Source organism: Cupressus sempervirens, chromosome 10 (genome assembly GCF_028749045.1).
Source record: "Cupressus sempervirens isolate cs-2001-9-10 chromosome 10, ASM2874904v1, whole genome shotgun sequence".
Classification (NCBI taxonomy): domain Eukaryota; kingdom Viridiplantae; phylum Streptophyta; class Pinopsida; order Cupressales; family Cupressaceae; genus Cupressus; species Cupressus sempervirens.
Window position 1 is genome coordinate 441,798,532 of NC_143127.1, and position 24,527 is coordinate 441,823,058.

Consider the following 24,527-nt stretch of genomic DNA (forward strand, 5'->3'; position numbering starts at 1 on the left):
CAGGGAAGTGATGAACCCCCAGATCCTGGTGGACAATTAGGAGGAACAGTGTCTTGAAGAGCTTATTAACCCTATGATTGTGGCTATCTCTAATAATGCCAGGGAATCTAGGATGAACCTCTTGAACAATGCCTGCAACAACATGATTGATAATTTCAAGTCAATCAAGTGGCTTTTTCATGAGCTAGAGGAGGTTAAGGAGAAGGTGGTTCAAATGGAAGGAGCCAAGAATCTTAAGGGCCTAGAGAAAGGGACAGATTATGATGATAGGCATAGCCTGGCAGAAAGGAGGATCCACAATCTGTCGAGCCAGATGATCTCACTGCTCAAGTCGATCAATAAAAACATTTTATCTTTAATAGATTGGCTTAAAGATAGAGGCATGCAGGGGGATGTGGATGGGAAAGACAGGGGTAAACCCAAATCTAATGAAGATAATACCACTGGTATCACCTTTTCTACTTTGGACCAGGAAGATCACAGGACCCACCAGTAGGAGGCCGAGGAGAACAAGATGGCACAGGACGCTGCTTAGGTCATGCAGGAGATGGAAAGAAAGATCGAGGAGTAGTTCCTATTTTTTCCCTTTTTGGCTGGCTTTTCGTTTTGGCTTTTGACTGTTTCATTTTGTCTTTTCGGTTTGGCCTTATCATTGGCCTTTGTTTATTTGGCCGGGCCTTGTGCTATTTTAGCCTTTAGACCTTTTTATTTTGTGACTAGGCTTCTAGCGCTTATTTTCAGCCTGATGTGTATTAACTCTCAGGTTTCAGGATCCTTGTAAAACTTGTTTATCTAATAAAAAACATATAATCTATTAATAAATAATAATATATTATGCTATTCTAATTATAATCTATAAATATAATATATATAATTATATTATATTATTATTATTTTTACTATATTTTTATTATATATAATAATGTAATATATATATATATTATATGTTATTAATACATATTATTATTATAATAATAATCTATAATATATTATTATTATTATGACCTATGTTATTAATATATAATAATATATTATGTTATTAGTATTATAATCTATAAATATAATATATATATATTAATAGGGACATATTAGAATGCTTCATATGGGTTGAAGGGCATCATAGGTTGACCTATGACCCCCTTCGACCCTTTGACCCATATGAAGCATTCTAATATGTCCCTAGGGGTCCTAGGAGCCCTAGGGACATATTAGAATCCTTCATATGGGTCGAAGGGGGTCATAGGGTGACCTATGACCTCCTTCGACCCATTATATGACAACATATGTCCCTAGGGGTCCTAGAACCCCTAAGGACATATTAGAATGCTTCATATGGGTCGAAGGGGGTCATAGGTTGACCTATGACCCTCTTCAACCCATTATATGATGACATATGTCCCTAGGGGTAGGACCCCTAGGGACATATTAGAATCCTTCATATGGGTCGAAGGGGTCATATGTAACCTATGACCCCCTTCGACAAATTACATGATGACATATGCCCCTAGGGGTCCTAGGACCCCTAGGGACATATTAGAATCCTTCATATGGTCGAAGGCCCTTCGACCCATTACATGATGACATATGTTCCTAGGGGTCTTAGGACCCCTAGGGACATATTAGAATTCTTCATATGGGTCGAATGGGGTCATAGGTTGACCTATGACCCCGTTTAACCCATTACATGATGACATATGTCCCTAGGGGTCCTAGGACCCCTAGACCCATTACGTGATGACATATGTCCTTAGGGGTCCTAGAACCCCTAGGGACATATTAAAATCGTTCATATGGATTGGAGGGGGTCATAGGTTGACCTATGACCCCCTTTGACCCATTACATGATGACATATGTCCCTGGGGGTCCTAGGACCCTGAGGGACATATTAGAATGCTTCATACAGGTCGAAGGGGGTCATAGGTCCGACCCATTACATGATGACATATGTCTTTAGGGGTCCTAGGACCCTTAGGTGCATATTAGAATTGTTCATATGGGTTGAAGGGGGTCATAGGGTGACTTATGACCCTCTTCGACCCATTACATGATAACATATTTCTCTAGGGGTCCTAGAACCTCTAGGGACATATTAGAATCCTTCATATGGGTCAAAGGGGGTCATAGGGAAACCTATGACCCCCTTCAACCCATTAAATGATGACATATGTTCCTAAAGGTCCTAGGACCCCTAGGGACATATTAGAATCGTTCATATGGATTGAAGGGGGTCATAGGTCTCTTCAACCCATTACATGATGACATATGTCCCTAGGGGTCCACATTAAAATCATTCATATGGGTCGAAGGGGGTCATAGGTTGACCCATGACCCCCTTCAATCCATTTACATGATGACATATGTCCCTAGAGGTCTTAGGACCCCTAAGGATGTATTAGAATCCTTCATATGGGTCAAAGGGGGTCATAGGTCACCCTATGACCCCTTTCGACCCATTACATGATGACATATTTTTCTAGGGGTCCTAGGACCCCTAGGGACATATTAGAATCCTTCACAGGACCCTTAGGAAAATATGTCATTATGTAATGGATCGAAGGGGGTCATAGGTTGACTTATGAACCCCTTTGACCCATTACATGATGACATATGTCCCTAGGGGTCTGACATATTAGAATTGTTCATATGGGTCAAAGGGGGTCATAGGGTGACCTAAGACCCCCTTCGACGCATTACATGATAACATATGTCCCTAGGGGTCTTAGGACTCCTAGGGACATATTAGAATCATTCATATGGGTCGAAGGGGGTCATAGGGTGACCTATGACCCCCTTCGACCCATTACATGACAACATATGTTATATGATAACATATGTCCATAGGGGTCCTAGGACCCCTAGGGACATATTAGAATCGTTCATATGGGTCAAAGGGGGTCATAGGATGACCTATGACTGACTTCGACCCATTACATAATGACATATGTCCTTAGGGGTCCTACGACCCGTAGGGACATATTAGAATGCTTCATATGGGTCGAAGGAGGTCATAGGTTGACTTATGATCCCCTTCGACCCATTACATGATGACATATGTCCCTAGGGGTCCTAAGACCCCTAAGGACATATTAGAATCCTTCATATGGGTTGAAGGGGGTCATAGGGTGACTTATGATCCCTTTCAACCCATTACATGATGACATATGTCCCTAGGGTTCCTAGGACCCCTAGGAACATATTAGAATACTTCATATGGGTCGAAGGGGGTCATAGGTTGACCTATGACCCCCTTTGACCCATTACATGATGAACATATTATAATCCTTTGTATGGGTCGAAGGGGGTCATAGGGTGACCTATGACCCCCTTCGACCCATTACATGATGACATATATCTCTAGAGGTAGTCCTTAGGGGTCCCAAGACCCCTAGAGGCATACTAGAATCATTCATATGAGTTAAAGGGTCTTCAACCCATTACATGATGACATATGTCCTTAGGGGTCCTAGGACCCCTATGAACATATTGGAATCCTTCATATGGGTCGAAGGGGGTCATAGGTCACCCTATGACCCCCTTCAACCCATTACATGATGACATATGTCCCTAGGGGTCATAGGACCCCTAAGGACATATAAGAATCCTTCATATGGATCGAAGGGGGTCATAGGTCAATCTATGACCCCCTTCGACCCATTACATGATGACATATGTATTAGAATCCTTCGCATGGGTCAAGGGGGGTCATAAGGTGACCTATGACCCCCTTCAACTCATTACATGATAACATATGTCCCTAGGAGTCCCATGATGACATATTTCTCTAGGGGTCATAAGGTGACCTAGGACCCCTAGAGACATATTAGAATGGTTCATATGGGTCGAACGGGATGATAGGGTGACCTATGACCCCATTCAACCCATTAAATGATGACATATGTCCCTAGGGGTCCTAAGACCCCTAAGAACATATTAAAATGCTTCATGTGGGTCGAAGGGGGTCATAGGGTGTATTAGAATCGTTCATATGGGTCGAAGGGGATCATAGGGTGACCTATGACCCCCTTCCACCCATTACATGATGACATATGTCCCTTGGGGTCCTAGGACCCCTAGGGACGTATTAGAATGCTTCATATGGGTCGAAGGGGATCATGGGGTGTCCTATGGTCCCCTTCGACCCATTACATGACAACATATTTCTCTAGGACCCCTAGGGACATATTATAATCATTCATATGGGTTGAAGGGGGTCATAGGTCACCCTTTGACCCATTACATGACAACATGTCCCTAGGGTTCCTAGGATCCCTAGAGACATATTAGAATGCTTCATATGGGTCAAAGGGGGTCATAGGTCAACCTATGACCTAGGACCCTTGAGGACATATTAGAATGCTTCATATGGGTCGAAGGGGGTCATAGGTCAACTTATGACCCCCTTCGACCCATTACATGATGTCATATGTCCTTAGGGGTCCTAGGACCCCTAGGGACATATTAGAATGCTTTATACCTAGGGGTCTTAGGAACCCTAGGGAAATATTAGAATCTTTCATATGGGTTGAAGGGGGTCATAGGTTGAGCTATGACCCCCTTTGACTCATTACATGACGACATATGTCCCTAGGGGTCCTAGGACCCCTAGGGACATATTAGAATCCTTCATATGGGTCGAAGGGATAATATTACATTTAATAATTATATTATATTGTATATTTTAATATAATAATAATATATTATTAGATTATAGATTTAATAATAATAATAACCACATAATTTTATATAGAATAATTTTGTCATATAATACTACTATATATATTTAATAATAATCATATATATCATATATATCACTATATTATAGTTAGAACTATATTATATTTAATAATAATAATCATACATATTACTATAATGTAATAATAATAATAACAATAATAATATTAATGTCCACACATTCACGAAATAAATTTTTCTTCTAAAACTATCTAAAGTTACCCTCTTAAGTTTATTTCCTTTTAAATTTGTCTCCCTCCAAATTTAAAATTCAAAAAAACTTCTCTTTTCAAATTTCCCTCGAATTATGAGTGTGAACTTGCTAGGCCTGATCGGATATCCGATTTGTAATTAGATATCCGATGAGGCCTAATATTTACCAAGCCTATTCGATCAACCCAAAAAATGTGTTTGAGAAGGGTTTTAGTGACACTCAGACTTCGGGTAGCCATCTGACAATGTTATTTTGATTGAAATTGAATGAAACGAAAATAGTTTTTTAATATCACTCTTGAGATTCCATCAATATAATTACTGTCAAATTTTGAGTTTGATAAGTATTTATTAATTAACTTTCAATAAAGATTATTGTAAAGTGTTGATTAACATACTGACTGAAAAATAGCTATAACTTTCAAACAATATAACATTTTTTAAATCTAAAAGTTACGTCACATTCTATGCTTCGCGTAGTATAAGAAAAATTTAAAAAAATTAAATTTGGTAAGATTTTCTATTAGTTAAGGTGGTCAGACAAGGGAGTTTTTTTTTCTGAAAAAGTTTTGGTAGAAAATTCATATTTAATTATTTATTTGGAATAAAAATACCCAAAAATATGTGTCACATTCGAGCATGAGTCTACTTTTTATATCTATAATTATATTAAAAAAATATTATCATTTGATTTTGATTAAGGTGGTCAGACATACACCTACTTTTTATTTTTGCCTTGAAATTTTTGTAGTACTACATTAAAATTCAAACTTTTGACCAATCAATTATTTTTTTCTCTAGATAAGGCCTAGTAGTTTAGAAACTACATTCAATTTTCTATAGATTATTTTCTTACAACTTTTTGATATAAAGTTCATAACCACTTTAAAATTATGTGTCAAGTTGACATAACCCTGATTTACTGATTTTTCACTGCCACTTAAGGCCATAGTTTGGTACACCATGATCCTGCACATACCCATGTATAACATCTTATTGTTGAATCTCTTTTTCTTAAGTGATGCCTTGTTCAATCTATGCCAATGTGTCCATATTATCCACAATAGTGACATTTGCACCAAGTATTCTAATCCCAACCAAATATTGCTTTGACAATTTGTTTAGCTGGGTTGAATGGTTTGGATCTGCATTTAGATGCCTTGTGACCTTGTTTCTTGAATTTGTGACATTTGCCTTCAAATTTTGGTTTCTTCTTGCACTCATTAGCTTTATGACCATGTTTACTGCATTTGTAGCATTTTTCATTGAATTTTACCTTTCCATTACTCCAACATTTATTTGATTTATGACCTAACTTACCACAGTAATTGCAAGTAGGTCTTTGATTCCTTTGGGCACCTTGTTTGGAAGATTCACCTTCTTCTTTGTAACCAAGTCCTACTTTACCTTTTTACCCATAAAGATTCTGCTGACTTTGTTGATTCAATTGATCCATATCTACTTGAGATTTCATCATCCTTTCATTGAGTTTCTTTTCATAAATTAGATCAGCTTTCAATCTTTCTTTGATATGTCTTTCAATGATTAAATTATTCCTTAAGCTTTCATTTTTCAGATCTTAGATTCATGATTTCCTCATTTGTATTGGAGAGTTGATTGATAAGAATTTCTTGTTGAAGGGATTGGTTTTGATTTGCATTGTTCCTTGCTTCCAAGTCTTCACTTGCCTTATTCCTATGTTCCAAGATTTCACACATTCTTATTGATTGAACCTCTTGTTCTCTTTTCAATTTTCTTACCTCTTCTTGCAGAGATCCATTCTTTGCTAGGAGTTCCTTGATTGCCTCATTTGCTTCATCTGAGCTGCTTGATGGAAAAAAAGTCTTCAATCTTTTCTTCAACATACTGATGGTCATTCATTTGTCTTGCAAGTTCCTTCATTCTTTTCAGGGATTGGGAAGGATGCTCTTTTGCTTCCTTGAGTTGACCTATGGCCATTTCTAGATCTACCTTCTCATTCTCAATAGCTTTGTCAAGTCTGAATATCTCCATTGCCCTTGATCTTTGCTCAAGCTGTCAAACTTTATTCTAAGAACCACAAAGCTCTGATACCAATTGTTGAAAATAATCAAGACTAGATAAGTTACTGAGAGGGGAGGGGTGAATCAATAACCTCAATTTTTTTAAAAATAAATCAATTCACCATTCATTCATCTAATCTACTACATGCATGAGAAAAGATAAACATTCATAACACATGAACATAGTATTTTGGTGACCCAAAAACCTTCCAAATAGAAATTAAAATTGGGGTGGGGATGATACTCACAAAACTTCACTACTGTAGTAAAAAGTTGGCCTATTAGGGCTTACATTGACCACTTTTGATGATCTGCCCTGTAAGGGCAATTTGGACTGCTAGATCCACCTTGTTAGAGGTTTTACAAACATACAATGAAGTATGCACTCTATTAGGAGATTTATACAAAGACTGTTAAGTCTACCCTATTAAAGGATTTAGAAAATTGATTCACCTGTCAAGATGAAACAATAGATCTAACTTACAACTTGATTGCTGAATAGATCTTGAAGTATAGATCACCTCTTGTGACTGATATGTCTTTGTTGCTCCTTAATGACCTTGCTGAATACTCTGCTTTGCTGCTGATTCACATTCACTCCTCAAAACATTACATGTCTATTCCATTAACATTCCATAATAATACATTGCAAATGATACAATACATTACATATATACCATTCCAATAATTATAATTGCAAGATCGGCTAAAACACAAGTAAACAAAATATTACTGAGTCGGCCAAACAGTAGAAAACTTGAGCTCTTCAAGCTGACTTGGTGACCTTCTGATACTCGATATCCACTGCATTAATTGGCATTGTCATGCACTCGGTAGAAGTAGAAGCTCGGTCCATACTAATCACACAACATAGCTTAGAACTCGGTAACCATTGGAGACTCGGTAGATATAGTGTCACTCGGTAGATACTGAAACCTTTGTTTACCTTGTTGTTACTCGGTAAACACTACACATCCATCATTTGGTAGAAACTGGCTTCATTCATAAAAACTAATGACTCAGTAGACACTATGAAGCTCGGTGACAGTTATTTATTTGGTGAACACTGTAAGCTCAGTAAACACTATTGAACTGCACATTCACTCGATAGCTTTAGGAATACTCGGTGTGAACTGCTTAACTATTGAACTTACAAGGTAACCACTGGATGCTCGGTATGAACTGTAGACTGAGTGATGATCTTGGTAAGCATTTAGAATTGAATAAGTGTTGTCACTAATGACAAATACAACATAATGTCAACAGTACCATGGTGGGCCAAATTATAGCCTTAAGTGACAATGAAAAATCAGGACGCCAGTGTTAGTCAATTTGATGTGAAATATTGAACTAGTTATGGACCTTATATCAAAAATTTGTAAGAATAGAATCTGCAATAAATTGAATGTAATTTTTAAAATTCTATCCCTTTTCTAATAGAAAATAAATAAATAAATTGGTCAAAATTTTGAATTTTAATGCAAAAGTACAAAAAAATTTAGTTAAAAAAAGTAGGTATATGTTTGACCACCCTAATCACAATCAAATAATTTTTTTTTATAAAGATTATATATAAGAGAAGTAGACTCATACTTGGATGTGATGCATTTTTTTTGTATTTTTATTCCAAGGAAATAATTAATTTTGAATTTTCTACTAAAACTTTTTTTTGAATAAAAAATTCTCGTGTCTAACCACCCTAACTCATTGAAAACTATACAAAATTAAAATTTATTTTGATTTTACTCATAGTAAGAAATGCATAGAATGTGATGTATCTTTTAGATTTTCAAAAGGTTATATCATTTTAAAGTTATAACTTTTTTCAATTAGTATGTAAATCAACACTTTGTAAGTAATTCCATTAGAAAATAAGCAATAATTACTTACTAAACTCATAATTTGATAGCAATTATATCTATGAAAAATTGATGATTTCCTTAAGAAACCCTTTTCATTTCATCAAATTCAGATGAAAAATGTTTTTTTTCTTTCCATATTGCCACTTTTTGGCCTATCATATACGCACCTCGTAAGTCACATCTCTTCATGTTTTAAAGGAAAATAGATAACAAGATGCAACAAATTGGATGTAACTATTATATATTATATATGTGATTGAAAAAAATTAAATCTAGATACAACAATTGAATCCTCCAATCATGTTCACTCTCGCTACCCTATTTTGAATCTAAACCATAACTCTTGTCTTCTTTACATGATTCGATGAAGCTAAGAACATTAAAAATTGTAAAAAAAAACTCTCTTCACAAATTAAAATTGGACCACCTAAACACACAAAAATAAACTAAAAGTTGACTATGAACTTTCTGCAAAGAAACACCCATTGTGAAACACAAACGAATTATAGAGGGTCCCAATAGTCTTGTAACGGGTGAGCGATCATCCAAATGGATTTTGGGTGTATGCGAAGGAATGAATGAATCCCAACCATTTTTTATTAGTCCTTGCCTATTATAAGCAGGGAAGTAATTTTTTGATGCACTCAAATCAATTAATTTTTTCAATAGAAATAACTAAGTTCTAAAGGTTAATGCCCTCCAAGAACATGGTTGTTAGGCCACAGGTTGAAGCCTGGGAAATGGGCACTCTTTCAAAATTTGAATTAGCTAGTTCGTATGCAGGTAGGACACTGGTCGGGGAGAATCTAGCTGGAGGTACAAACCCTGGGGGAATGACAGAGGATGCTGAGAAGTTTGCGGGGTCAGAATCTTTGGTTGATGTGGACAATGGAAAGTCTTTGGGTGATTCTAAACTGTTGTGTGGGGTCTGTGTCCTAGCTTTGGATTCCCTGTTTACTTTTCATTTGTCGGGACAAGATCTCAAGAAGGAGAAAGAAAATGTTATTTCTTTCAAGGAAAAGTCTTGTGAAGGGCAGAAGCAAGGGGTCTCAGAATGAAAATCTTGGTCATCCCTATTTGGCAAGAAACCAACTGGAAAGTCTCTCTTCCCGTCAGTGACTACTAAGACCTGCTGGGAGAAAGGTGAGTTTCAAGTTTTTATTCTAGACCCTTTAGTTGATTTTTTCATGTCTTCCATGGATTTCTCTTTAGTGGGAAAATTTTTAGGCGCTAGACCAGATCTTGAATCTTTTAGAAAGATGGTGAAAAGGAAATGGGTTATTAGAGGAGAGGTAGATATTGCTCCCATGTTGAATGGTTTCTTTTCATTTATCTTCAACTGTAAAGAAGACATGGATAGAGTTCTTTGTGGAGGGCCATGGTCTTTTGGTAAAAGTTCTCTCACCATTAAAAAATGGGAACCCAATATGGATCTTTCAAACTATTTTTTCTTAACCACTCCCACTTGGGCCAGACTCTCTGGACTCCCTTTAGAATTCTAGCATGAAGACATCTTTAAAGGTATTGCTAGTTCTTTTGGAGAACTTGTGGCTATGGATAATGCTACGGCTTCTAGATCCAAACTTCAATGTGCTAGACTTTTTGTTAAGGTGTCAAACCTGAATCACCTCCTAGCAAAGGTGGATCTGATTTCCAAGTTAGGTAAAAGAACTCAAGAAATCCTTTTTGAAGATCAACCTAATTCCTGCTATGCTTGTAAGAAGCAAGGGCATTTGCTTAAAATCTATCCTTCCAAAAGTAAAAATCAGGCTAGTAGTGGTTTGGAAGGGACAAAGAACAAGGTTCAGCATAAGAAAGTATGGAAATCCAAAGAAGGCCAACGCCAATAAAAAAAGAGTAATGAAAAATTTCAAGTTCCACAGGCTAAGGTAGATAAAGAGTTTTCTTCTAAGGAAGCCAACTATGAGAAAGAAGGTCTTGGTTTACAGTCTAAAACTAGTTTACCTGAACAAGAATTGGAAAATCAGGTAGACTTATCAAAAAAAATCATTATTTATTAGAGGATAGAAGAAAAATGGAGAGATATTGATGACAAAATTGTGCTTGAGGATGGTGAAATCTTGGTTGATATTGGAAATTTGCCTGAGGAAGGAGATCCTCTTTTTTCTCAATCTAGGGAGATTCAGGTGCAAACCCAGGTAAAAAATGACCTTTCTATGGTGGAGCCTCCTCCCCTGGATGATGTGAAAGAAAATGGCTCAATTCATAAACCAAACCAAAGGAAAAGGGCTGAAAAAAAGAACAATACTAAGGGGGTAGAGACTAGAAGCAACAAAATAGATCAGCATATCAAGGAAAAACCTCTTGTTTCTAATTCGAAAAATTTTGGGAAAAGAATAGAACAACACACTAAGGTGAAACCGGATGTTGGTTCCCCAAACAAACCTGGAAGAAGATCTACTAAGAAAACTAGAGAATTAGAAAGTATGCAGAATATTGCTAATGGTAGGCAGGCAACTATTCTGGATTTTACTTCTAAAAATTGGATATGAAGATCATAACTTGGAATATTAGGGGGTTGAATAGTACTCATAAACTGGACATTGTTAGGAATTTTGTTAGAGAACAAAAGCATGATTTTCTCCTGCTTCAAGAGACTAAGATGAATAAAGAGAAAGCAGAACAGATTAAAGCTTTTAAAAACTATTCAATAAATGCTAGCAATTCAGAAGGGGCATTAAGGGGAACCCTGATGTTATGGAAGAAGAACTGTTTCTCTGGAACAATTTTGTTTTCTAGTAAACACCTTATGATAGCCAAAATTACCAGTTCAAACCAGACAAAAGTTTTGTATATTGTGAATATTTATGCTCCAAACACTAAGCATCTAAGGAAAAAGGTCTAGGATTTTGTTTCTAATTTTAAAAGTAAAGACTATTCTGGACGATGGATCATTATGGGAGATTTTAATGTCCCTCTTTATGACCATGAGAAAATGGGAGGCAATGCTACTCAGTTGGAAGGAAGATTGGATTTAATGGATTTCATAAATAATGAGGGCTTAATGGAATTGGACCTCTATGGAATCCAATTCACGTGGAGCAACAAGAGAGTTGGTAATGAATGTATTCAGGCTAGGCTTGACTGTGCTCTTATTTCTCCCGATTGGACTAAAGACTTCATTTGTAAGCTAGAAGCTTGTCAGAAAATCGGATCGAATAATTTCCCTCTTATATTCACTACTGAGAAGATTAACCTCAAGAAGAATTTTCCTTTTAGATATGAGAAGATGTGGATACAGCACCCACAGTTTCAAACTAAATTGAAAGAATGGTGGAATATTGATTTTGAAGGCACTGCCCTCTTTAGAGTTGCTTCCAAGCTTAAAAATGTTAAAAGGGAAGTCAAAAAAATGGAATAAGAATAGCTTTGGGAACATTTTTGAGAACAAAACTATTGTAAAGGAGAAAATTCTAAATATACAGGAAAAAATCCAGAAGGAGGGTTATACTTTTGATCTTCTCCTTGAAGAAAATGAAAAGCTTGCCCAATACCATGACATCATCACTAAATAAGAAATATATTGGAGATAAAGATCATGATTGATATGGTTGAGGGAAGGAGATAAAAATACAAAGTTGTTCCATCTCTCTACTCTGAAGCATAGGGCCAAAACTCGCATATCATATCTTAAAAAGTGAGATGTAAAAAATTTTGAAGACAAGGCTATCATGGATGAGATGTTGACTTTTTTTCTCCTCCCTTATGATGGCTGATCCCAACATCAATGTGGATAGTCAGGTTGAATTCCTCAAAGTGATTCTTCCATTGATTACAAAGGAACAAAATAAAACGTTATGTTCAATTCCTAAGGATGATGAAATTCTCAAAGCTGTTAGCTCTCTGGGAGGAGATAAAGCCCCTAGTCTTGATCGATTCCCCATGTTTTTCTTCCAAAAGCTTTGGAAAGTTGTTGGTAAAGATGTTTGTGATTTTGTTAAGGAATTCTATAGGGCAAAACAGATGCTTAAGGAAATCAATTCCACCTTTCTGTGCCTTATTCCTAAGAAAGTTGGGGCTAACTCTCCGAATCAGTTTAGACCGATTAGCCTATGTAATTCTTTCTATAAAATTATTTCCAAAGTTCTCACTTCTAGACTTGTTTAGGTGATCCTGTTGATTATTGCAGAACAACAAAATGGTTTCGTCCCTGGTAGACAAATCCTTAACTCTATCATCTCTGCTCATGAGAATATTCATTCCTTGTCTTGTTCTAACAATTAGGGTTTCATCATGAAAGTGGACATTGCTAAGGCCTATGATAGAGTGGATTGGTCTTTCCTCTGTAATATTTTTCTTGCTTTTGGCTTTGACCATAAGGTTGTGGGTCTGATCCGTCAATTGATTTCTACTGTCTCTATTGCACTCTTGGTTAATGGTAGCTCCTCTCCTTTCTTTTTTCCTTCACGAGGGCTGAGACAAGGTGATCCTTTATCCCCCATCCTTTTTGTTATTATGGCTGATTTCTTGGGGAGATTTATTGGGGACTTGGTCCAAAGACGTTTGATTAAGGGCTTACAACCATCTTCCCATTCTTTAATTTGTTCTCATGGACAATTTGTTGATGATACCATCTTCATGGGTAAGGTCGAAGTGAAGGAAGAAAGGATTTTAAAGCAAGCTATTAACTTATATTCTGCCGCATCTAGTTTCTTCATTAACACCCCTATCCACAGACAATTTAAAATTGCTAAAATCTTGGGATGTTCTATAGGATCTCTCCCATCCTCTTACTTGGGGCTCCCCCTAGGCTTGAAGGTCCCTGATGCTTTCTAGGAAGATCTTATTAACAAATTCAGAAAAAATTTGGTGGGATGGAAAGGAATTCTTTTAAGGCAGGCTGGTAAGTTAACTCTTCTCAAAGCTTGTCTCCAAAGAATTCCTACTTATGCTCTAAGTCTTTTCAGAATTCCTTTTAAATTTGCTGAGTCAATTGATAAAATTCAAAAAAAAATTCTTTGGACTGGCTCTGAGGAAAAAAGGAGAATGCCTTTAATTGCTTGGGATCAAGTATGTAAACCCTGCAGTGAAGGGGGATTGGAAATTCGAAAAATCAGAAGTATGAATAAAGCCCTTTTAGCCAAATAGGGGTGGAGAGTTTACCATGACAACAAAGAGTGGAGTGCCATATGGAAACATAAGTATCTCTTCGATGCTGATTCCCTTCCTGATTACCTCGACTCTCTTGATGTTATTCACTCTTCCTCCATATGAGGAGCTGTTCAGGGGACCAAGAAAACTTTAGAAAAAGGATGTTCCTGGAAAGTTGGTAATGGGCTAAAAGTGAAAATTTGGAAGGATACCTGGCTTATGGACCATCCCTTGATTGGATATTTTCATGACAAGGCCTTAATTGATCGATGCAAGCAGAGATTTGGCTTTCTTGTTAGTCATTACTGACATAATGACTCATGGGTGAATTTAACTAATGTTGATCAAGGTTTCAGTAATATCCAATTATCCCTAAATGTAGTCTCTCTTTACCTTTATCTTGAGGATGAGATTATCTAGCATGCTGATCCTAGTGGGAAATTTAAAGTCTCTTCTATATATGCTTCTAAGGATAAGAGTAATCAACCTCTCTGATCACAAGCTTGGATTAAGGGTCTCATACCCAAAATTAACATTTTCTCTTGGAATTTTCTCCAAAACAAAATTCTGACCCTTGACAACTTACAAAAAAGAGGTATAAATTTGGTAAATAGGTGTTTTTTATGCAGAAAGGGACTTGAAGATAGAGATCATATGCTTTTGAGGTGCTCTTATACCCAGGAAGTCTGGACTGAGATTTTGAATTTTTGGGGTATGACATGGGTCCATCAAAACAATGTGGATCTTTCTTTAAAGAGTTGGAGATGCCCCTCAAAGGATCCTAATGCTCAATTTCTTTGGAAGCTAACCCTCCCCCACCTTTGGTGGGGCATATAGAAAGAAAGAAATAACAAGATATTTAGAAATAAAGATCTTCTAGGATGGGTGCTTGGTCAGAATATCGTCAGAGCCTTCAAGGAGAATTTTAAATCCCAGAGGGAGCCTATTCAAACCTTCCAAATTGATTACTCTTTAAGATCTCAAGGATCTAAGTTGGAAATTGATAATCCTAGATCGATCATAAAATGGCTTGTTCCTCCTAATGGATGGATCAAAGGGAACTTTGATGGAGTTGCTAAGGGTAACCCGGGAAGAGTAGGATGTGGAGGTGTTGTAAGAGATCATATGGGAAATGTTATTGATGCTATCACTATCCCTATTGGTCACTCGAATAGCCATATTGCTGAAGCTCCTGTTGCCCTTTATACCATTATTTTAGCTGTTGAATTGGGGTATTCAAAATTATGGTTGGAAGGTGATTCTCTAAATATTATTAATATCCTTAATAACTAAAATTCTATCTCATGGTCTATAGAGGCTACGGTTATGAAAATCAAGACCTTATTTCAAACATTTGAAAAAGTGGTCATTTCCCATACTTATAGAGAAGCCAACGGGGTCGCTGATTAGATAGAAAATCATGCTGTTCAAAAGGGGCAAAAGATGAGGTGGCTCGATGAATTAAACAAGCATGTGGATATTAAAGCGAGTATTAATTATGATGTTATTCATTCCAAAGTGGGAAAGATTTCCTTGGATTAGAAATTTAATGATTTGCAGGAGTGGCCTTACGACTGTCAGATTACCATCCCTGAGGAGGTACATTCATGTGAAGGTTATGTGTTCTCTGCACGTATCATAAAAAAGGTGACCTCGACATCGTGTCACAAAAAAAGGTCTCACTTCAACCTCTCTGCTATCAGTATCTGGGTGTCTCTGGTTTTTTTTTCTCTCTGTAATATGGGGGGTGAACCGAGGAAGTAGGAGCCCCAAAAATGTGATGATTGGAAGGCTAGGTAGGACGTTTGGAAGATTCTCCAGAAAGGAAAGGTGGTCAGCTACCTGGAGCGGTTGCATGGATTCAAACCCCATGTCACCACCACCTTCTTCAAAAACTAGGTTGACGATAAAGTTACTTTACATGGAGTCTTTGTACAGCTTACTGAGGAATTCATTGCCGAGGTCACTGGTCTCCCTATGAAAGGTATCAAATTCTCGAAGTAGATCAGTATTTCCAATGTGGCCTACAAAAAATTCTTGAAGATGGATAAAGAGGAGATGAAATTGGAGAAGAATGGAGACTTCTTTGATGTGCAACAGATTAAAGGTATTTGGCGTGATGTGCTTGGTTGTATTCGTGAGTACTTTATCCTTGATGGTAGGAATAAAAGGGTGCACAAATTCCACTGTCTTTCTTAACCATTTCAAGTACAAGGACATAATTTCCTTCCCTTTCTATTTGCAATTTTCTTTGCTCCAAAGTTTGAATGCCATAGAAAGAAATTGTCTTGACCCATCTTACATAAAGGTCTAATTTTGCTCATTGAGGGTTTTTGTAAAAATAAATCCATTGCTTCGTCTCCTTCCACTAGAAAACATAAGAAGGCTAAACCCTTAAAAGGTAAAACTGATGAGAATGTTAAAGAGAAAGATAAGGCTAAACAGAAACCCTCCAGCTCTCGAAGACAAATTGTGGAAGAGGATACGGAGGTGGAGAGTATTGAAGGCTCAGATAAGGATGTCCTTGAGGAAGAGGAAGGGACGGATGTTGGGGAGTTTAAGGTTATCCGGAAATGAAAGATGAAAATGAGGAAGGGAGAGAGGAAGATACTACTGAAGATAACTCGAAACAGAGCAAGTCTGATAATGAGGGTACTCATATTGTGTTTGGGGGAGGTGATAAAGAGAAAGAAAATTTAATCGATGATCCAGCCATTTTGAGTGAGGAGGAAAACATGGGGATAACTTCCACTCCTGTAAAGGAGACTGAGGGACAAGATAAGGAGGTCCCAAGTCAACATGTCCCTATGGAGTTTGGTGAGGAGGAGCCATTGGATGGGGAAGTACAAATTGATAAAGTTGGCCGCTTGCCACACACCACTATTGAAGACCCGGGTGACTCCTCGAAGAGGGAAACCAAGCTCTCCTTCCTACACTCTGCCAAAAAAAAAGCTGACTCTTTCCTTCATGTCAACTCCTAGATTTATAATGAAATAATGGGGCTAAAGAAGAAAGTGGAAACCTTGCAACATAACCAGGACGCTGATCGGGCTATTATACAACACATGGAGGTGCAAATGGGAGATATCCCAAAGAAACTTAAGGATTATGAGCAAAATCTTAGAATGCTTATCAAGGAAAGTGGAACAAAAATGGAGCAAGTAACTTCTAGCATCTGTGCTGCTGCGGTGACATTGGGCAAAAGAGCAAATGAAGGAACCATATCTTCGAAGGGCCCTAGCAAGAGGACAAGATAGAGTTCGAGGAAGAAAGCTTTGATTGTTGCTGCTTCTTCGACTGCCAACTCTATCCAGGACATGACTAAGATTGGTAAGGAGGCAGTTAAGATGATTATGGAATTGCAATAGTTTCCCGGGTCTTCTTTTCTGGTTGGGTTCTTGTTCAGGTCCTGTTTGCTAGTTGTTACTTTTGGTTCCTGTGTTTGGTCCTATTTTCTGGCTTTTAGTTTCTAAACTGTACTGATGGTTCTAGGTCCTTGTAAAACCTGAGTAGTTTATTTGGACTTTGTTAGTGGTTTCAAGTCCCTGTAAAACTTGATTTTGGTACTGCTTTTAGTAGGTATTAGGACTCTTTCCTGATGGATGGTTTGTTTTTTCCTTTTTTGAGGATGTGAAAGGGTTGCGGGGTCCCTTCAAAACCTATTTTTACCATAATCTAAAACTAAGTTCTAAAGGTTTAAACTAGTTCTATTTTTAAAATATTTTTATAATCATTATTCCTTTTTTCGTATTGGTTATTGTTAATTTACCCAAGGGTTATATGCATTTTTTATTCAATAAATACCCAAAAAAAAATTAAAAAATCTAAACAATGCTTTTCTAAAAGCTTCCTGTGTTATTTGGAAGCTTCTTCTTATCTTTGACCTGGATTTCCCACCGATGCCATTGCCATTGAAGCACTCCATGCTAATCAAATTTTCCCATTGACCCGAACACTGTTGGAGCATTCCATGGTGCTCAAAAAAGGATTTTGATAGGAAATGATGGTCTGATACATTATGTAAATAATCATGTGATTTTGATAGGGACTTTATCAAGGAGCGACAGGTATTGCCATTTTGGCAATAATCTTCTTAATTTTTAAATGAAGTTCTCTCCATTAGAATCGACAAGAGAAAATGCTGACATGAAAAGGGAGCATTTCCTGTTGATTTTCTCATCCTTTTGTTGTAGTCGTGTTCATTCATAGTGGCATGCTCTATCATGATCATACCCCAAGAAGTGGAGCAGTTTTGCGTCACGAATGGTATTTTTATCAAATAGTCCAAAAGTCAAAAAATTGTCCACACCCATTTTTAGCAGTATGGAGCACCAGCAAGATGCCAAGGGACTCAAGTAGCTTTGAATTTCCAAATGATCCAAGGCATTCGTGGCATAGGGAGAAAAGGCAATCAAGGCACAAGGGCGCTAATTTATGAGGGGAATATGCATACACATGATTTTAGAGAACAATTAAGGAATGGTTCCATGAACATAATTCTTCTCTAAAATCATGCATCCACATTTAAATACAGCCATGGATTAGTAGTCCATAAAATAATCATGTCTATGCATGCCCGCATACAAAAAATTAGAAAAACTTACAAATTACAAATAATTTTGACACAATCTAAAAAATTGATAAAATCCACTGGAAATTCTTCTTAATACAAAAACTTAAACATTGAAGATGATTTTTACAACTTTAAAAAATCCCTAAATTTTAGACAACATCTTTAAAAACCATGAAGTCTCTGACAATCTATCTTATTGCATAGATAATCCCTCACTCACACCGCCGACTCTGCCCTCCAAGCACCATTTGCACACACCATTATACCACTGCACTCTTTGAAAATGTCTGATTTTGTTTGAAAACAAATTTGAAATATACCTCTCCCATTATTAAACCCTGACGAACCTATTCAGTCATGAGATCGATGATGAGCCCCTTTCTGACGAGTGATTCTTCTGGTTTTAGAAAGAGAGGGCTCAACCCCTTACTATTTTGAAGGCCCTCTGCACCCAAAGTGAATGCATGCAGACAACGAACATGGTTGTGCCATGTGTCTTGTTGAGTAATATAGATGGCCGGCCACACTTCAATATGGTGCAACTTAGTTTTCATGGCATGGAAAAGGGCTTAGTTGTGTGGAAAACTGTGAAAGGATTGTATTGCTACGTGTCTGTGCACAAATTTTTCCAAGTCATTTGCTCGAGAACTTTCAAACATTTTGATCTTTTAATTTTTGACAACATCTCTTTTATGTCCACCAATCTTTAATTGATATAGTACTAATAATTTTTTTTTTTTATTGAAGAAAGTAGATAAAAAACAAGGGGCGCTTGCGCCAAAGTTCCTGCCTGCATGATTTTAGGGTTTATTGAAGTAGGTTTTGGTTAAAATATAATGTATTTAATTTAATAAATATAACAAATAAATAGTAATGAGAAATATAATATTATAGTACTAAACTCAATTAAATTATAGAGTATAGTTAGTATATTATTAAATGATATAACTGCAATGATATATATTAATTAAAGCAGTAAAATAATATATAAATAAACATTATAGTATCATGCTAAATTAAAATCAGATGACATCGTGAAGAAAATGAGATAACATATTTTTTGAGCTTCATCTTGCTATCTTTTGTTTATGCTAGAAAACTAGCTGGGTTGAGAAGCCATGCAAAACTATAAGGATCAGTAATCATTTTGAGAAATAAAAAAATAAAAAATATAATATATGTAATGTAATGTAATCTATAATATTATAATATAGAATAAAACTTAGTTGTAAATTATATAAAATAAAAGATATTAGAATGTAATAGCTTAATTTCTAAAGTTTTTATAATGTTCTTAAATAAACTTTAATAAATAAATAATTATGAATAAAATAAAATCTAATATATTTATATTAAATTATTGTGATTAAATATTTATATAAATATTCTACTTGACAATGAATAATTGAAAAAGTAAAGTAGAAAATTGAACATAATAATATAAAATATTAAAAATCAAATAAAACTATATTAAAAAATATTAAGATTTGTCTAAAAGAACTCTCTTGATATTTTATTCATATATAGATATCATATTTGATTTTGGTTTTAAGTTTTTTTTATAATGTTCTTAAATAAACTTTAATAAATAAATAATTATGAATAACATAAAATCTAATATATTTATATTAAATTATTGTGATTAAATATCTATATAAATATTGTACTTGACAATCAATAATTGAAAAAGTAAAATAGAAAATTGAACATAATAATATTAAATATTAAAAATCAAATAAAACTATATTGAAAAATATTAAGATTTGTATTAAAGATGACATAAGCCATGACAAATGTGAAAAAGATAAAATTGAAATTAATGCATTCATTAATAGATGTAAGAAAAATGATTTTTTTTTTGAAAAGTTTATCCACTTGTCAAAATGTGGAAAAGAAAAAGTTGCAATTAATGCATGCATTAATACAAGTGATGGGAAAAATAGTTGTATTTTTCTTGAAGAAAATTGAATTTATTCATTGCCTTTTTCATCATGAACCAATAGAAATAGGAAAAAAATGTATTTTTCAATTTCAAAAGATTATGCAAATTCATAAACCTTTTGCAAACATTAGCATATGCATGAAATTTTTAGTTTATTTGAACTAATATGGAACTTGGTGATTCCATTAGTATCCCGCCAAAGGCAGGAACTAATAAAAACAAATAACTACAGTTATGAATCTACAGAGAAAAATTATAGTGTTGAACAAACAAAACTAGAAGCAGCTGACCCGCTGTGACATATAATCAGCTGAAAGGCCTAAGAACTAAGCAAATTAAAGCCTCCCTGCAAAGTACTAATAATTTTAAGCAAAGCGTGTGATATCTAATGCTTGTATGCTCAAATTATACATTGCAAATATATTAATTTTGAACATTATTGAGGACATTTACTCCAAGCCACCTATTTGTCGGGGATTTTAATTGTAAAGCTATTTCTTTGAGATTCCTATTAATTTAAAAAAAAAATTGTTCTCTCTTTCAATATGCCTAAATGCCTATTATAATGATATTACATGTAATTGTTCCGCTCAATTGTGCAAGGCTTTAAAAAACTATTTAAGGACAAAAAATGAATTATATTTTGGAGAGGCAAACTAAATTTAATTGCGACTTTACATTGTTACTCAGTGACTTAGTTTCAAACTTACAAGACCTCTTTTCAAGCAAGATATTATTATTTTGAAGTAAATAAAATAATTTTTTATTGCCAAATAAAGTTTCTATTTTTACAATTATGTATTTATGTTTTAATTTTTCTTTACATTTTCTTATTTGCTATTTTATTATCAATTAACTTGACATTCTATTATTCAATATTTAATTTTAAAAATTAAATTTAAAAATACAATAGATCATCATGTTTGTATTTTTATATAATTGATTGATCTATGAAAATTCGTATAGTTCTACAATCATAGTTATGTCTTGTACACATGTTTATTTACTATTGTAAATACAAAAATTATTTAATTACTATTCTCTTTATCTGATTTTACTACATATTAAAATAATCTTAAGTGCAATTATTTATGTTTTTTAAACTTCATGACTGTTCTCATTTCCTTAAAAGGCAGGGACTCTAGCTCATCAAGAGCTCTTGTTTTCATTAAGGTATGAAAATTCACAGTTTTCTCTAACTGTTTTTTACGTGTTCATATTAATTTCTCTTTGGCATGTGTTGACAAGTGGGAAAAGTGTCTAGAAAAATCAAATAAACTTTGACAAGAATATTTATTACTTTTCTTTAGATTTTTGCTACAATTTTCAATTGGAAAAATAAGGATATATGTCCAGGCCAATAAAAAAAAAAGTATTTTGATTTTGGTAAATGAATTAAAAAATATGCAGTCCACAACTTTATAAATATAACTGTGCTTTATCAAAAAATAGAAATATAAGATCAGTCAAACAAAAACATTAGTTTGTGCCTTACACAAGACAAGGACTAACAATTAACCATAAAATTCCATTCACCAAACTTCATAGATGTTGCCAGTTCTGTTGTAGGCATAAGAATGACTATTCCAATAACAACTAATTTTTGGAATGGAAATAAGCTCATTTTAGAGACAAAATGGGAATATGTATTCCTATTCCCTATTCTAATTGACAGACCAAACGGAAAATAGAAAACATATTCTACATTTCATATTCCTATTCCAGCAACCAAACGGACGAAGACGAGTGTGCACCCGACCCCTCCGCTGAATGCTACTTGTGAAGAGGCTTCTCGAGGAGTCCGGAGATATACATTTCCCTATACTTGGGCCCCCTGTCCAACTTCCGCCCAACGCTCCACTTCATCTTATTAAACCCAAGCTGCTCTATCATCGGCACATACGTCTCCAGCTGATCCTCCACGCAAAAGAACCTATCCAGCCAGAACACCCCACCGGGCCTCAACACCCGATATATATCATACAGTAAGAACTCCAGCATCTGGGTAGGAATCCAGTTACTCAGAACATGCATGGAATGAACAATATCCAGCGTATTGTCGAAAAACGGCAGCCGCTGGTTAATAGTAATGTAAAGCGGCACGACTCCTCTGGAAGCAATGAAATTGTTGAAAGGCCCATTGAAATTCATAGAAGTAGTCACGATTGTAACATTCCGCTCCCGCATTCTCACCGCAAAGGTCGCCGTTCCGCCCCCAATATCAAGCCCGATACGAATAGTGCCCTTCTTGAGACCCAAAACTTGATCAATGGAGTAATCGAGGGATCCGCCGGGTTTGAGCCAGCGGGTCTTTTCCCGGTGGGTGAGGTCAAAACAATCCTTGCAGTCCTCGAAACCCGGCTGGTTTTTCCGGTCGACGAGGCAGGCGTAATCTTTGCAGGTGTAAGCGCTCCAGAAAACAGAGGAATTGGGCGGAGTGGTCCACATACATTGGGGAAACGGGAAGGGCTCTTTGTAATTGGGGGAACTGCGGGCAATGCAACGGCGGCGGGGCAGGGGCTCGCAGCCCTTGAGGATGAGCTTCTGGGCAAGTGACTCGTCGTCCGGGCAGAGCTGCCCGCGGTTATAGCCCATGTAATTGTCGAGATCTTCCTTGAACGCCGCACAGGCCTGCCCGAGGGAGGGGTAGATGGTGTCTGATCCCATGTTCTTGCTGTGACCCAGCGGGAGCTTCTGCGGCGCCATGAATTCCCTCAGCTCCGCGGGCATCGCTCCTCCGCTGCCCCGCGGGTCGTTTCCGTCGGCTGCCAGATTTGCGAGGGTAGTCGGGCAGGGCTTGGAATCGTAGTCGGCGTGGAGGTATTGGCGGGGAATCCAGTGAAAGGGGCCGGAGATGAGGAAAACGGATATCAGATTTGTGCAGAGAACCAGGAAAATGATTTGCAGTTTCGACGTGTCTCCGGGCTTTCGTTTTGAGTTCATTGGTGATGTCCTTTGCAAAGTTCACAGCTTTTCTTTAATTGAAAGCCCGACTTGGATTCCCGTTTTATAGAGAGTTTGTGGTGCTTTGTACAGACGAGATGTCGCTTGCGCCACTGGCTTCTTCCAGACTCGTGTAATAATGACTGATTTTGAGCTCAAAAGCAATGTGCTCTTTTCACTGCACGGCTGTGGTGAAGTGTATGGACGCCCCCAGGCTCCAGTTTTTCCTTGTATTTTGCGGCGTCTCTAGCTTTGGAGCTTCTCTGCATGCCAAAAAAATCCCCCGAATAAATCAAAATTACTTTTGTTGCTGGCCCGTCTTCTTTTATTGGGACTTCAATAGCTTCCTCTTTGAGAGGTTATGTTTTGGCGTCACACGAAATGTACTAAACACAAAAAAACAAAGTCATGTGTGCTTTCTTTTTCAGATTTACGAACACAAGTGATTTTTTTTCAAATTTTTCGTTCTTTTCAATCATAAAGAGCAAATGGTGAATATTTCAAAAAAAAAAATAATGTGTTTTCGATTTTTAGAAATTTAGTCAATACATTTTGTAGGAGGATAGCTACATTCATTATTTTTGTCTTTATCTATACCGTTTTGATCTATGTTGCAGACTCTAGAACATTAAAACTAGTAATTAGATCTTAAGACATAATGGGTACATTGAAGATATAATGGATACATCAAAGAGATATTGAAGATTAATTAGAAAAAAAAATATTTTTAGTCAACTTTTCTCAAAAATATTGTTATTAATTACAAATAACAATAATTCAAACCTAAGGTTTTAAGCATAGTTTTTAAAAAATTAATTAACACTCAAATTCCTTATTTTTGATTGACTCAAGTAGAAATTTTGAATTTTTAGGAATCGAAATTTAAAAAAAAAAAAAACTAGCGATAATAATATAATAAATATTTATTGGCAAATGGCTCTGCCACTTTAGAGTTTCACGCCATTACTCTTTTGCACGATTGGCTTTCACTTTCACCTAGGTAATTGTTTAATGACTTGTTAATGGACATATTTCTTGTGTTTAACCCTACTCTATGTTTGCCACGTTGAATGCTATAGACGAGCCTCAATTAAAAAAGCAATTAATA

The 24,527-nt window shown here is 36.1% G+C and overlaps 1 protein-coding gene across 1 annotated transcript; it reads right to left on the bottom strand.

The window, feature by feature from the left end:
- Positions 1-21,979: 21,979 nt before the first annotated feature.
- Positions 21,980-23,613, bottom strand: LOC149534614 (putative methyltransferase At1g29790). Its single transcript, XM_089804046.1, has one exon. It carries the CDS (start codon positions 23,417-23,419, stop codon positions 22,250-22,252), a length of 1,170 nt encoding a protein of 389 aa, XP_089660172.1. The 5' UTR covers positions 23,420-23,613; the 3' UTR covers positions 21,980-22,249.
- Between the last annotated feature and the right edge of the window lie 914 nt (positions 23,614-24,527).

Bases quoted from the DNA above. Each gene is read 5' to 3' on its own strand.
- LOC149534614 (XM_089804046.1), bottom strand. From the start codon at position 23,419: ATGAACTCAAAACGAAAGCCCGGAGACACGTCGAAACTGCAAATCATT.